The 13,605-nt window shown below is 58.9% G+C and overlaps 1 protein-coding gene across 1 annotated transcript; it reads right to left on the reverse strand.

Moving 5' to 3' along the window:
- Positions 1 to 107: 107 nt before the first annotated feature.
- On the reverse strand, positions 108 to 11,663 carry BESB_010680 (uncharacterized protein; the record flags this gene model as incomplete). Its single annotated transcript, XM_029359822.1, has 19 exons — positions 108 to 145; positions 431 to 480; positions 841 to 991; positions 1,314 to 1,430; positions 1,863 to 1,983; positions 2,315 to 2,366; positions 2,717 to 2,855; positions 3,045 to 3,195; positions 3,651 to 3,742; positions 4,223 to 4,349; positions 4,744 to 4,957; positions 5,334 to 5,415; positions 5,856 to 5,943; positions 6,461 to 8,259; positions 8,738 to 8,977; positions 9,352 to 9,872; positions 10,496 to 10,590; positions 11,040 to 11,175; positions 11,464 to 11,663. The coding sequence occupies 19 exons, from the start codon at positions 11,661 to 11,663 to the stop codon at positions 108 to 110; spliced, it is 4,413 nt and encodes a 1,470-aa protein (XP_029222735.1).
- Between the last annotated feature and the right edge of the window lie 1,942 nt (positions 11,664 to 13,605).

Raw genomic sequence — 13,605 nt, forward strand, 5'->3', positions numbered from 1 at the left:
AAAAAAATCCAAATGCGCACGCACGTTCTGCGCTCAGATCACGGCCCCTGCACAGCGCGTCCTGCGGCATCCGCATCGCGTGCCCAGAACAGACTGCGCCAGCTGCCTCAAGTGATGTGGCGACGCATGAAGTCCATGAATCGCTCTGAACGCACAACAGCCACAGAAATCAGTCCGCCATCAACCGATGTGCTCATGCCCGATTCTCTCCGGCAGCCCTTCATAAGACTGATTCCGGTCCTCGCTCGACGAGCACAGAACAGATTAACAGCTCCATAAGAACGAGAAAACTGAGGCACTTCTCCACAAAGCAGCGGGTGCAGCTACCCAGACAGCCGCAGAACGCGGCCCGGGCGGCAAGAAAAAACATTTCACTCACACGTGCGAACGTAGCGGCAGCAGGTTTCGAGCGGGACAAAGTGAGGCCTACCTGCGTAATAGTCAGGACTGACGCAGGAGATGCCCTTGGGATCGCCAGTTCTGAAGGCACAAAATCAACGCACGCAATCGCCCCCGTGAGCTCTTGAAAAAAGCTGCACTCCGCTGCATGTTTTCCCGCAAAACAACAGAGTTTTCCACTACTGAGATCCGCCGAACCCCGCCGCTGGACAGCCGCCTCGCCTCACACGACTCCGCAGCCTAAAGCCTAAAAGCAATCGCAAAACAGGAAAGCTCCATATCCAAGGCAAGTAGCTGCACGACGACAGTCACAACACTTGCATCCTCAGTGCCTCGGAGTTTCTCGCGAGCTTGCCGGCGACACAGCGCACCTACGCGCAGGTAGACATCCTGCACTTCCGCACATGCAGGTCGTGCATGTTGCTTTTCAAAGAGACTTACTGAACCGTTTTGAACGCGTGTTCCAGTTTTTTCCTCGTGCTCCAGTAGGTCAAGACGTCAATCATGCCGACATAGTAGAGCTTCGATTTGTTGGGCGACCACATGCCGCCGAAGTCGCTCTGGAAAAACGGGACGTGCGGCTCAGACGGAGCTGCGAAAGCAAACAAGCTCCCTCACGCGCCGCCATGCTCCTACGCCTCTTCTCTACACACGCCATATAAGAGACCGTAGATCCATGATAAATACGGACGCAAGTGCATGTAGTTAAATATCTGTGTGCATATGGGCGCGTGCGTGTGCCTACATCTTGCTTACACGAATACACGCGTAGATCTACACATATACACCTATACGCATATATATGTATATGTATGCATATATCTACGTATAGGTGTGCATATTTTTAAGTGGATGGCGACATGACACGGTGAAGGCGTATCAGCACGACCTGCGTCCTGGATGAGTCTGCTTACGGTGGCTGACGCCCGAAAGGAAAGGCATTCTCGAGCTATGGGTGAGGCCTGGCAGACGCCTCGGCGGCATGGAGACTGTGGGGGTCGCGAGAGACGACAGCACCTCCTCGGTTTCTCCTGTGGATAACGCAGCGTGAAACGGCATATTCGGCTGGACATTCGACCCTTAAATGTACTGAAGACGTTCTTAATATTTTGCTGCATGCGAGACACGCGCGCATGCACTCGAACGACGCAGCGCGGCGGCGACAGATGCTCCAGAGGAGCTACCGAAAGCTACGCGAGAACGGAAACGAGGCGCCAAGCCGCTCAGCCGCACAGGCAAAAATCGCAGAATCCGATCTTCCTCAGACACCGCCCGGTTCCTCGCGCGGCTGCGACCTCCACGCGCGCCGGAAACTGCGAGACACGCAGCGAGAGGACAACGCAGCGCGAGGGCAGCCGCTGGACACGAGTGCGGCAGGGAGGAAGGACTCAGACTCACGCAGACCACGAGGGGCGCAACGCAGGGCGGCGGCGCGCGACAGGGGTCGACGGGGGGTCGCCTACGGTCTCTGTAGAAGATGCCGAGCAAAAGCGAGTAGTCGAGAATCTGGTGACTGCGGAGGAAGTCGACGTCGCCCTGCATCTGCCCCAGGATTCGCTCTCGGCGCTCAGGCCCCAGCTCCATCTGCAGGCAAAGTTTCGCAGAAAACACTCGCGTGTAAACTCGCATACGTTCGGTGTCTCCGGTCGTGCCCCGGAGAGGAGCATGACGCGTTTTCTGCCTCTTTTTCCTGCCAAAGAGCGGGCGAAAAATCGCGTGGAGAAAGCGCCAACATATAACACCGTTCGGCGGTTACCAGAACCATTTAAATGGACGCAGAATAGGTGTCATATAAATAAGTGCTTGATAGTTGAACGAGATCCTAGGGCGTGGCAGACTCCACCGGACCGCCGAAAGGAGCTCCAGATGCTCTAGTGACTCGAAAAAAAAAGGGATTCAAGAAAGCTTGACTTGCCTTTTCTCCCTCTCTATCCATGTCGAGGTCCTTCAGCGCGACCGTGCTATCCCTGGCAAACAGCAGATATCCACGCGAACCACGTGAGTCGTGAGCCGAGGTCCGAAGAGCCACGGACAAGAAAAAAATCCCGAGCAACACGTCAACGCGACTCGACTGCAGACGAAGCTTCCGCTCGCGTCACGAGACACAGAAGTGTCCAGACACTCGCATCCACGCGTCCATTCTACGCGAGCAGTTACGGTGGCATAAATACATATGTATATGCATACACATGTACGTATTTGTATATGAACACATATTTACAGACGCATAGTGCAAATGCCCTGTATGATTGTCGCGTCGCATGCGGAGATGGCCGCGCTCCTGCACAGGGCATCTGTTCGCTGAAAAGAATCTCACTTCAGTTGGTCAGGAGGCAACTGGCGCTTGTATGAAGAGCCCTTCAGGTCATAGCGTCTGTGAATTTCGACTGGCGTGTGGAAGAAGTTCAGCATGACGATGAAGTACGTCTTTTGCAGGCGATGCGCAGACGAATGATCTGCGAAGAAACACTCAGAAAACGGCGCACATGACGCCGACGTGGCTGCGCAGCCCGACTGGCGTCCTGCCGCAGCAGGCAGAGGTGTAGGCGCATGAGCGGTCACGACGCGGAACGATTTATAGGGGCAGCCTGCGCAAAGACGCGTGACGGTTTTTGCCATTTCTGTTTGGCGCGGGGGAAACGTACGCGGAAGGCCGACGCTGCCTTTCGTCTTGTCTTTCAGGCGGATCGCATGCAGCCCAAAAAACCGCGTGAGAAGCGTGTCGGGATTCGCCATGACGTGCTCGTAGTAGTCCAGCAAAATCGACCGCAGGAACATCGCTGTGTCCTTGGAAATCTGCGAGAGCCAGTCACCAAACAACCACAAGCCAGTGAATCGCCGATTACATACATAGGTTGAAATAATTGGCGGCATGGAGAGAAATGGCAGCGTACGCGGCCTCCAAGACCGAGAAGCGGGCGAACCAGAGTCACTACACGCGAAGACGCGCCACATGAGCTTTCCACCCCGAGCAGGTAGCCGATTCGGCGGTACCGACCTACGGGCGTGTTTCACTCCACAGCCATTCCTATGCTGGCGGACATGAAGACTCATATTTAAACTCATGTGTATATACCCTAACATATGTATAGGCTTTCAGGCTGAACAGCTAAGCGCAAACACGCGAAAAACAGCCACTCGCAAGCACGGCTTCCGATCACACGTAGGCGCGGCCACGAATGTAAAGAAATATATATATATATATTTGTATACGTAACAGACACATTTTGACACACGCCGCTGTTTCCTACTGTTTTGATCATGAATTTTCCGTCAGCGGTGTAGTAGAAGAGAGCGCCACTGCGTCCTTCTGAGACGAGCTCGGACAGCGACGACAAGTTGCCTGCGAAACGGAACACCGAGACGCATGCGCAAAGAGCTTCAGCGCCGTTTTTCCTCACCGCCGTATCGCCCTCTCCAGGCTCCGCACATTCGGGGAGCCGGGGGTCGCGCTCGAGGCCAACTGGTCACGAGAGGCGGCTCGGCTCGCCACACGCTGGCCGCTGGCATATGCCTGTAGTAGCAGCGCAGCTCGCCACGCATGCAGCCGAGTCCCCCGTATCCGAAAAAGGCATGCATCTGTGTGCAGCAAGAAGCAGAACTCGCCATGTGGAGTCGCAGATTGCTGCGTCCATCCACGTTTTGTGGGTTGTTAGGTAGTGGAACAAGTAGAGCGTCTGTTGTACATCAACACTAGATACTGGCATAACGTTGTGTAGTTATATGAAGCGTACATTCCCACCAAGGTCATCTTCAGTATTCTAGGAACTGTGACGTTCCTTGTATCTAGTTAGCTCACTGCGTCGCGCGCGGAGGAGCTTACCGAGCAGCAGATTGCCTAGAAGCTGCTCAGGCCCGACCGACCGCACGTAGGTCTCGCTGCTGATTTGGAAGCGCTCGCGCAGCCGCCGGAAGACCATGGGGGCGTAGTCCACGAAGCGGACGGCGCACTGCAAAGCACAGGCGGCAAAGGTGAAAACTCCGAAGTAAACTGACGAAGAACTCAGCGCGCATCGCAGCGTCGCAGTCACGTCCGCCACACACACCTTACAGATGCAAGTCCCCTGCAGATGCTGAGCGACTGTCCCTCCGAGACGGCAGAGGCACTGACAAGTACATACATCCTCGGGTTCGCACTCCACACAAGCAAGAGATGCCGTCGGGCGAAGGCGACGGGGCGAGCGCCCGTGTTCCCCCCCGCGACCCCGCAGCAGCCGCAGCTTCCTCGCGGTCGCAGCCTCGCGTCGCGAAGGCTGGGGGGCACCTGGCTTCTCGTGAAGGAACGCGACGCCGCTGCAGCCGCAGCCGCCGCAGAAGGCGCTTCGCGCGCCGGCTCGGACTCACCAGAGACTTGCGCCCGTTGGCGCGATCCACCATGCCAGTGTTTGGCAGAATCGAAAACTTTTCCTTCATCACAAAGTCGTAGCGCTCGATCGCTCGCCGCGGCTCGCTGCTCGCGCGACCGGCCGCAAGCCGAATGCCGACCATGATGTTGATCACCGTGTCCCAGTTCTCGTGGCCGAAGTGGACGGCGAGGCCCTTCTGTCCGCCTGGGTAGCTGAAAAGAAACAGTGCGCCCCTCAGGCGAAAAAAACACGCGAGTCGACAACGCAAACACACGCGTCTACGCACACGACTTGCACAGATGCACGCATACGCAGAAACCGGCGCACGCGGGCAAAAAGTGCGCGACGTGCTCAGTGCCCAGCGGAGCGCGTGAATCGAGCGACGAACCCCCTGGAGAGTGGCTGCCGCATGCGGGAGGCGGGATGTCCGCGACCCCGCGCGCACGCCCCACAAGAAACAAACACTCCGGTGCTCCACACGATGCACGTTCCTACGCGCAAACAGAAATATATAGTTAAATGAACATAGAACAGTCTTCTGTTTGAAGAAAGTAAGGAAGGGCGGCGAACTGCAGCACGCCGACGTACCGAGAGCTATTGCTGCTGGCCCGCTTCAGGCGGAACGAGCCCACTGGCAGAATGGTGCGTTTTCGTCGCCGGCCTGTTCGAGCTGCGAAACAATGAAACACACGCACGGAGAAGAGTCTCTGACACTCCCGCGGCAGACGATCCTCCACTCCCAGAAGCGCCCCTCGAACCCGTGCGTGATGTCCCGGCTGCATGATACCATTTTCTAGCCTTTTAGGGCAGTGCATCTCAAACAGCCGTTAGCAAGAATGCATTCACGCGTTCATGTGCATAAATATGCATTTGGAGGTACCCTCTCTGACACAGACATACTCATAACCTAGCGCTATATTTACCTGAATACAGATGAAATTACTTGCTGCGTCAATCAATGTCTGAATGGATGCATATGCACGTATGCATGTTGCTCCGTTCTGCGCGCATGTAGGCGCTCCGCGCGGAAAGAATTTTAGCACGGTGCGACAGAAAAGTATTTGTAGGAGACAGATTTCCAAGCAGAGCTGCGCGAGACTCGCCGCTTACCCAGTCTATAAAAGTTCGGCCTGTTCATATACATGCGGTGAAGAGGAACGTCGTCTGACCGCGCAGCCGCCGTAGCGCCATCGCGCACCTGCACATGCAACCGACAAAAAAAATCCTTCGCCTTCAAAGCCACACTGCGATCCCTCCAGTCCCCAAAAAATCCGTAACTAGACGCCTGCGATACACAGCTACAGACGCGCACAGAGCCTCACCACACAAGAAACACGCAGATATATACATATATATATATATATTTATATATTGCTATTCATGTGTTTTTTTCGTGCGGCTGGTGTCCACTTCGCCAGCTGAAACGTTTCGTCCCATTCCGGATTTTGAGAGGATCGTGGGTCACGTGACGACTGCCTCGTTAAAAAGCACTCAGCACGACGCTAAACCGCTTTGAGAGAGAAGGAGAGTCAAAATAAACTGCTCGTCTGCCGCATGCGGCGAAATCAGCGGTGCGGCTCGCCTCTGCAGCGCGTTTTGCGCGTCTCACGCGCGTGCGTCCAGATCCACCGGCATAAACAGGGTTGCTCCACTTCTGCGCAGTCTTGCAGTGAAGCGCTGCGACACTGCGCCGCCGCGAAGGCCCTCCACCCTACCGAGGCAGTGTCGTCCGCAGCTGCGCTGCAGGCATCATCGCCTTGCGCCCAGGACCCCTGGGAGGCGGGTTCCATGTGTCGCAGACGAATTGTGACTTTCTTCGAGGTGAAGGTGCGGTATTTTGCCTTCCCTGCGTCCGATACCCCGCCGCACCGGGTCAGCGGCGCATGCAGGAAGCCCGCGTAACCCGACACGGATTTCCTCGTTCCGCCGGCCTCTGAATCTCGTCCGTCTGTGGCGGCGGCGTGTTCCGCTGGCAGCGAGGCGACGCGCTGCACGCCCTCCCGCGTGACGACATCCTCTTCGAACTCGTCGCGAGTCTCCTCCTCCAGCCGCGCCGCGTCGGCTGTCTCACCCACGGGCTGCCGCTGCTGCTGCTCCGCGGCGGCGGTGGTGTTCACCAGCGAGGCATTCACTCGAGACCCCGGAGCCGACTTGGCGCCCGCGAAAGTTGCGCCAAGATGCGCAGGCCTCGGCAGCGCCGAGGGCTCCACGCGGGGCGGCGAGGAAGCGTTTCGCCGGGGGGGCGGGGGCAGAGCGCACGCGTCGCCCGTCTCTGCGTCGCCCTCCGCGGCCTCCGTGCCGCTCAAAGAGGCGGCTTCCTCGTTGTCCTCGACGACCGACGAGTGCATGTAGCACGTTGACGCTTGCCCGCCGTCGGTAAACGCGAACGACCCATGGTTGTAGCCGATGCTGCTGCGCTCGCGCCGACGCCTCTCGCAGAGGCTCAGCGAAGTCGAGGAGCGCGCGATGCCCTCGGCTTCGCAGAACGTCGCGCGAGCGCCCTTCTCGCTCCCGCGGTCTTCGCCTTCTTCCTCGAGCTTCAAGCGCTGCACCAGCCGCTCCGCCGGTTCGCCAGCCTCCTGCGCCGAGGGCCCCTGCAGCGTGGCGTCAAGCTCCTCGAAGCGCGGCAGGCCAAGCTCCCGGGGGCGGGGCACGACGTACAGGGAGGAGAGCGACGACGTGAGCGCCTTCGCGTCCGCCGCCGCGAAGCAACCGCCGGCGTGAACGCCGTTCGCGAGCCGCTCGGGTTGACAGGACGAGGCCGAGAAGGTGACCAGCGTGCTGACTGTGCTGCTTCGGTGCACGACGCCTCGACTGGTCGCCGAAGCCGCGTCGCCAAACGTCGAGAACCCGCCGTGGGAGCAAACGGAGTTGCGCTCGTCGTCGCGCAGCAGCGCCAAGACTTTCCCGATACGGCACTCGATCGCCTCGATCCGCGAGATCGCCTTCGTCGCCGCCGAGTCGACAATGTCCTTCATCTCCCGCGCGTTCCTGAGCGCCTCCAGCTGCTTCAGCGCCTGCACGATGTTCGCCTGCCTCTGCAAGATCAGCTCAACCGCCGAGGCACTCCGCTCGCCAACCTCACGCGACCTCGCGGAGGCGCGGAACGAAGGTGCTGTTGCGATCGCCAAAGACGCCGTGGACGTAGCTGCTGAGGACCCAGCCGTGGCGGGCGGCTCGTTTCGCGCGTGCGCCGCCGCAAACCAGCTCTCCGCCCCCGGTCGCGGCGAGCGAGGTGACGGCGCCGCGGGCTTCTCCGCAGACTGCCGCCCCCCCGCCACGACTCGCGCCGTGAGCCCTCCAGACTCTTCGCCCACGTCGTCGCCGCTGCTCGCCAAACTGTGGACGGCGAAACTCGGGAACTCCGAGAGCTGATCCCCGTCAGAGGAGGCAGTTGCCGAGACAGAGGGCGTCGACGACGCGGAGGACGGAACCACATCGGCGCCCGGGAGCCTGACTGGACTCGAAAAGTCTTCACCCCCCTTCGAGCGCTGAGACACGCTTCCGGAAGGCCCTGCGAGAAAGACACGCCATTCCCACACCACAGACGACTTCAAAACTGCACACGGCAACTGCCCTACGGCGCCTCCGGACAGGTTGGTCGTAGCCTACGCTTCCTGAGAAACGTCTCCTCGCGTTTGCTTGCGCTTTCGAGGGGATAAGACCACAGACAAAGACGCCATGCAAAGAAAGATAAAAGCCTGACGCAAGTGTCTAAAAACTGCACGGTCACTCTTCTGGAGCGCGCGACCGCGAGAAAAGGGCCGCGTCAATGTGAGGCTGAACTCGCCACACAGCACTTCCAGCGCGGCCGCCCCCTCGGATGGCGTCCTCTCTTCGCTCTCGTCGGTTTCTCTCGCCGCCGGCTTCCACGCGATTCAAGCTGTGCGCTCCGAGACTCAACGGCATTCGCTGGCGCGGGAGTCTCGCTTCTCCTCGCTGCAGCACGCTCTACTTTTGAGTCATGGTGTCTGTCGGCGTGCATGTCCCACCGTCGCTCGACGCAGCTTCGTCTTGCGTGTCTTTGAGTGCCTGCGTGAGGAGTGCGTCGGAGGCCTCGAGATCTGCGTGAACTGCGGAAACCACATTGCCAACGAAGTCGAGAACTCGGTCGAGGTCTTCGCGGACGCGTCGCAGCTCGAGCCGCATCATCTCCACGTTGTCCTTATGCACGTCGAACAGGCGGGCGCTCGCACTCAGCATGTCTACAGAGCGCCGCCGCGTCGTCCCACCTGCACCAAATGCGAAAAAAAAGCGAGTTCACACGTGGGTCGAAGCCCTGGATGACGCGCAGACAGCAACGCGACGCAGACAGCGGAGACACACCGAGCACCTCAACCCGGGTGCGGGCCTTCCGGCGGCCGCACCCCCCCCGCTGCGCAGAACCCGATTCGCCTCGCACCTTGGTCCCACAGCTGCGCCAGCTCGACCCAGGTGTCTACCTACTGACAAAAACCCCGTATCCTACGAATGCCTTTCCGTCTCTCTGCACGTATCTACGCATCGGTTGGAGGGCGTCTCCGTCGGGGTATGTGCGCTCTACGTGGCGGCGCGCACGAGCCGCCGGCGCGCGGCCTTGGCGCGGCTGCGTCCTTTGGGCGCTCACTTCGGAGAGACGATACAGCAGTCTTGGAGGCTGGTAGGCACTGGTGACCGGCGGAGGTGTCGACGGCGATTTCCTGCGGCAGGACGCCAAGGAGGGCGAGGAAGGGCAACGAGGTTCGCACTGCGTTTTTAAAGTCGAGCAGCATCATGCGAAACGATCCGTCTGGCATGCGCGTGGCGTTCTGCATGAAGATCATGCGGATTTCGTGTCCCGAGTAGGTCGCTGGCGAGCCGCCAATCAGCGCCTTCCGCGTCTGGTCGACGCACTGAATGAGCAAGACAAAATCGTCGACGCCGATCGCGTCCCGCTCGATCTGTGAGCGCAGCTGCTGGTACCGCCGCAGTGACATCGTGCGGCTCTCGCCAGGCAAGCTCATGGACGCGCAACTCGCCAGCGCCGACCTCTGACCCTCGTGACGCCCCCCCGAGGCCGCCGAGCTCCGCTCCCCGTCGCTGGCACCGTCGTCGTCGCCGTCCGAGTCCAGCCCGTAGTCCGCCAGACATGTCGCCACGCCTCCGTAGCTGAAGGCGCAGTCGTTCAGCCGCACAGAAGACACGCACGCGCAACTGAAAGGGCGGAGACAAGCGCGGGCGAAACACAGGGGGCAGCCGCACGCGCAGGTCACAGGGGCACGAACTCGGACGAAAAACTACGCGACGCCCAGTCAACGCAGGCAAACAGAAGGAGGATTCACGTCAAGCATCGACGCAAAAACCGAACCTGCGATAGAAGAATATATCTTGGATGACTGTATATAAGCGGCTAAATGTCAATCAAACTGCTACGTTGAACCTCGCCCGCAAAACGACTCAGTATCCACCAGGAAACCGTCCCGCTCCCCTGAGCAGCTTCTCAAGACTCTTCAAAGAGGTTCAGGCGTTTGTGGAGGGGCTCCAGCGAGTCTGAAGACACATACGCTGCTTCCGACTCCGGGAGCGCTTGCTGCGGAACGGCTACCGAGGGGCGTGCACAGCAGGGAACAGCGCGAAGGAAGGATCGCGGAGAAGGCAGAAACAAAAGCAAACCCGTCTAGGGGCGAAAACGCGCGGCCGAGAACGGGCAGGACGTCACAGCCACAGGGCGACGAAGAGAGAAAGCCGCAAAAAGCAAGAAACACGCGACGCTCGAGGGCGCATCGACCTACGTCGGATTGAGGATTTTGAACGACAAATCGAGCTTCTCGTCGTCGCTCCCACGCATCATGATGCCCAGGGCGACAGCGAACTCTGTGAAACTCAGCTGGAAAGAAGCACACACACTCCAGCCAGAATCCGATGAGGAAAACAGAACCCCTACACTCTGCAAAGCACATTCGGAGAATATGCCGCCAAGCTCAGCCGCAGCTCTGACCCGTCACTTATTCGCCGCAAAGACGAATACGCATCATATATATATATATATATATATATATATATATATATATATATATATATATATATATATACATGTCCTATATACATGCAGAATGCATCATCGCGAGCCGCGTCCACGTATATATCCATATGCACGCTGTGCGGCACGTTTGCAGAACTCGCGGCCAGCAAAAAGCATGGCATCAGCCGCATGCGCTTTGCGTTAGTTACTCCTTTGCAGCTACGTGAACATGGCTGTATGTACGCAGAGACATGTGTGTGCAGTAGAGGGAAGCAGGACGACGCGGCGTCCGTTCTTCCTCGAGGATTTCTCACCCTGGAGTCGCCATTGGTGTCGAATGCGTTGAAGAGGCGCTCCGCCAGGAACGTCTCGTCGACCATGCCCAAGACACCCAGCGTGTCGCAGAACCGAGAGAACGGGAGCGACCCGTCAGGCGCAATTTTTCGGAATCTGCAGTCACACAGGGACGACGGAAAACCAAAAATCTGCGCATGCACGGCCACCACCACAGAACGCGGCCCATTCCGCACTGGGCACAGCCCTCCTCCTGGTTTACATATAAATATATATGCATAGTTTGTGTGTGGGACTGCATTTCTCTCCCCGCCGCAGGGGGTGTGATTCGGCACTGAGACAGGTCGCAGCGCTCTCTTCGGCAGCCGCGAAAGACAGTTCTGCGGTTGTTCGCTCGCTACGCTACGGCCTCGCGCTGTGTTGCGCGGGCGCCTCGAGGCTGACCTTTTGTAGAGATCTTTGATTTCCTTCGGTCCGAGATTGGTTCTCGCCTCGATGCCTTCAAGAACTGTCTTGTCAAGTTTCTTGGGAAGGCGCAGATGCGAAGGCAGGTGTGCGCCGGGAATCGCCTCGCCTGCGAGCGGCGCGTCCTCTTCGCCGGCGGCCTCTGCGCGGGCCTGCTGGCTGCCGCAGCACGCTAGCATCTTGTCGCGAACTCAGGCAGAAACGAAAAAGAAGAGAGAGCGCCGCGACGCGGTCTCCGCGCGGATCCCGCGAAACCCTTCACACCACCGGGCGGGGAGAGAAAGCCAGGAGAAAAAACAGGAGAAAGCACGCAACCCAACGAACTCCGTCACAAACGCGCCCTCTTCTCGCCCCTGCAAGAACACGGGGAAGCGGTGCGTATGACGAAGCGGCGGCGGGGCTGAGCGGAAGATCCGAGAGGCGGTGGGTTAGAAAGGCCCCGAGGATCGAGACTTGCTTGAGAAAAGGCCGTTTCGCTCTTCGAAGGCGAGCGGCGCAAGGGAAACAGAGAGAGGAGAAAGCTCAAGCGTACGCCTCCACCGACGCGCCTCGGCGACACCAACAGCCGAGAGTTGGTCCCGGCGCCTCGCTGCGAAAAGGCGTGCAGACAAAATCGAGGCCACGAAGAAAAAACGGAGGCCGCAGGCGCACCCTGGGTCTGTCACATCCTTCCTGAACAGGCTGTTCAGCAGGTGCGGTTTGCTTCAGCGCGAGAGACACGCGTAAAAAGGAGGTCGGGAGGATCGGAAGAGAACAGAGAAAACAGAACAAGAAAAAAAAAAGGCAGAATGCCCCTGAGGCGCTGCCGCGCACGGGGTTCGCGATCGAGTCTCGCAGAGGCGCCACACAGCTCGAAAGTCCACGCAAGCTCGCAGGAGAGACGCTTGGGGGACACGCCCAGAAGGCGCGCATGTCGCCCAAGAACAGAAAAAAACCGAAAAAAAAGTTTTAAAAACCGCCAGCGCGACGAGAACGCCACCCAGGGGGTCCGGATGACCGCCTTCCTCAGAAGTTTGCCGACGTAGACGTCGCGGGAACAGAGCGAGAAGCGAACAGCAGCGGAGCGCCGGAAAGAAAAAGCAACCAATCAGGGCCTTCCCGAGAGGCCTAGTGACAGAAACGCTCAGGCGGAAGTCGAACTGGCGCCTCCGGAAAGACGCGTGCGCAGAAGAGATCTTCGGCGTAGCGGGACAGTAAGAAGTTTGCTCAGCTTCTCGCGGGCACCAGACCGACACCGGCCGGGGTATCCAGAGAAAAGAAAGGGATGTCGGAAGCCGAAAAGCGAACATTCACAGACGCACAGCCGGTCGCGGACGGGCTGTGAATACAGAGAGGCCGACGGCACTCGACCCACCATCGGGAGAACGCCGCCGCCTCAGAGACGAAGAAGTCACTCCCGCCCCAGTGTTCGATGCAGAACTGTGTCAAAGATCGGACGCGTTGGGCGGGTAGAGACTTGCAGGCAGGAGTACTGGCTGATGTGCGCAACGGTACATGCGCCTGCACTTTCAAAAAACTCTGCTTGTTCAAACGCAGACTGATCTGAATGAGAGAGGTTTCGATGCAGACGCAGAGGTCCCAACTGAGACGGGACTCCGCCGCGTATCGCTTGAGAGAGGCTCTTCGTAAGGAACAGCCGGATGTAGCGCAACGATTACGTCTCCCGCGCGACGTCGTCCTCAGCACGTCGACTTTAGCCTGCGCGTTGCAGAAGCTACCGCCGACACTGAACATCCAGATCTCCGCACACCGCGGGAAGCGAGACAGGGAAGAGCGCCCGCTGAAATGCTACGCACGCGCAACGTGGTGTCCGCACTCGAACGGTTCGACGGCTGCGGCGCAGTCGACAGAACGGATTCAGCGCTCCCCGAAACCTTGAGAAGAACTCCTTTCAATGGCACTAGCCGACCGGGGATGGACACGCAGGAGGGCCGGCTAAGAAGAAACGAGGGTTTCGCCTGTCTAGACACATTAGGGGAGGCGCATGACGTTGGTTCACAACGCAGTGTTGCCTGTTCTGAGAAGGAAACGAACAAAGGAGAGCGTGGAGTGCGGCCGGAGCGCGGCAGCCGCACAGGGGCGAGTGGAGCGAGATGAGAGCGTGGAAAGAGGATCTGAAGA

This window comes from Besnoitia besnoiti, chromosome I (genome assembly GCF_002563875.1).
Source record: "Besnoitia besnoiti strain Bb-Ger1 chromosome I, whole genome shotgun sequence".
Classification (NCBI taxonomy): Eukaryota; Apicomplexa; class Conoidasida; order Eucoccidiorida; family Sarcocystidae; genus Besnoitia; species Besnoitia besnoiti.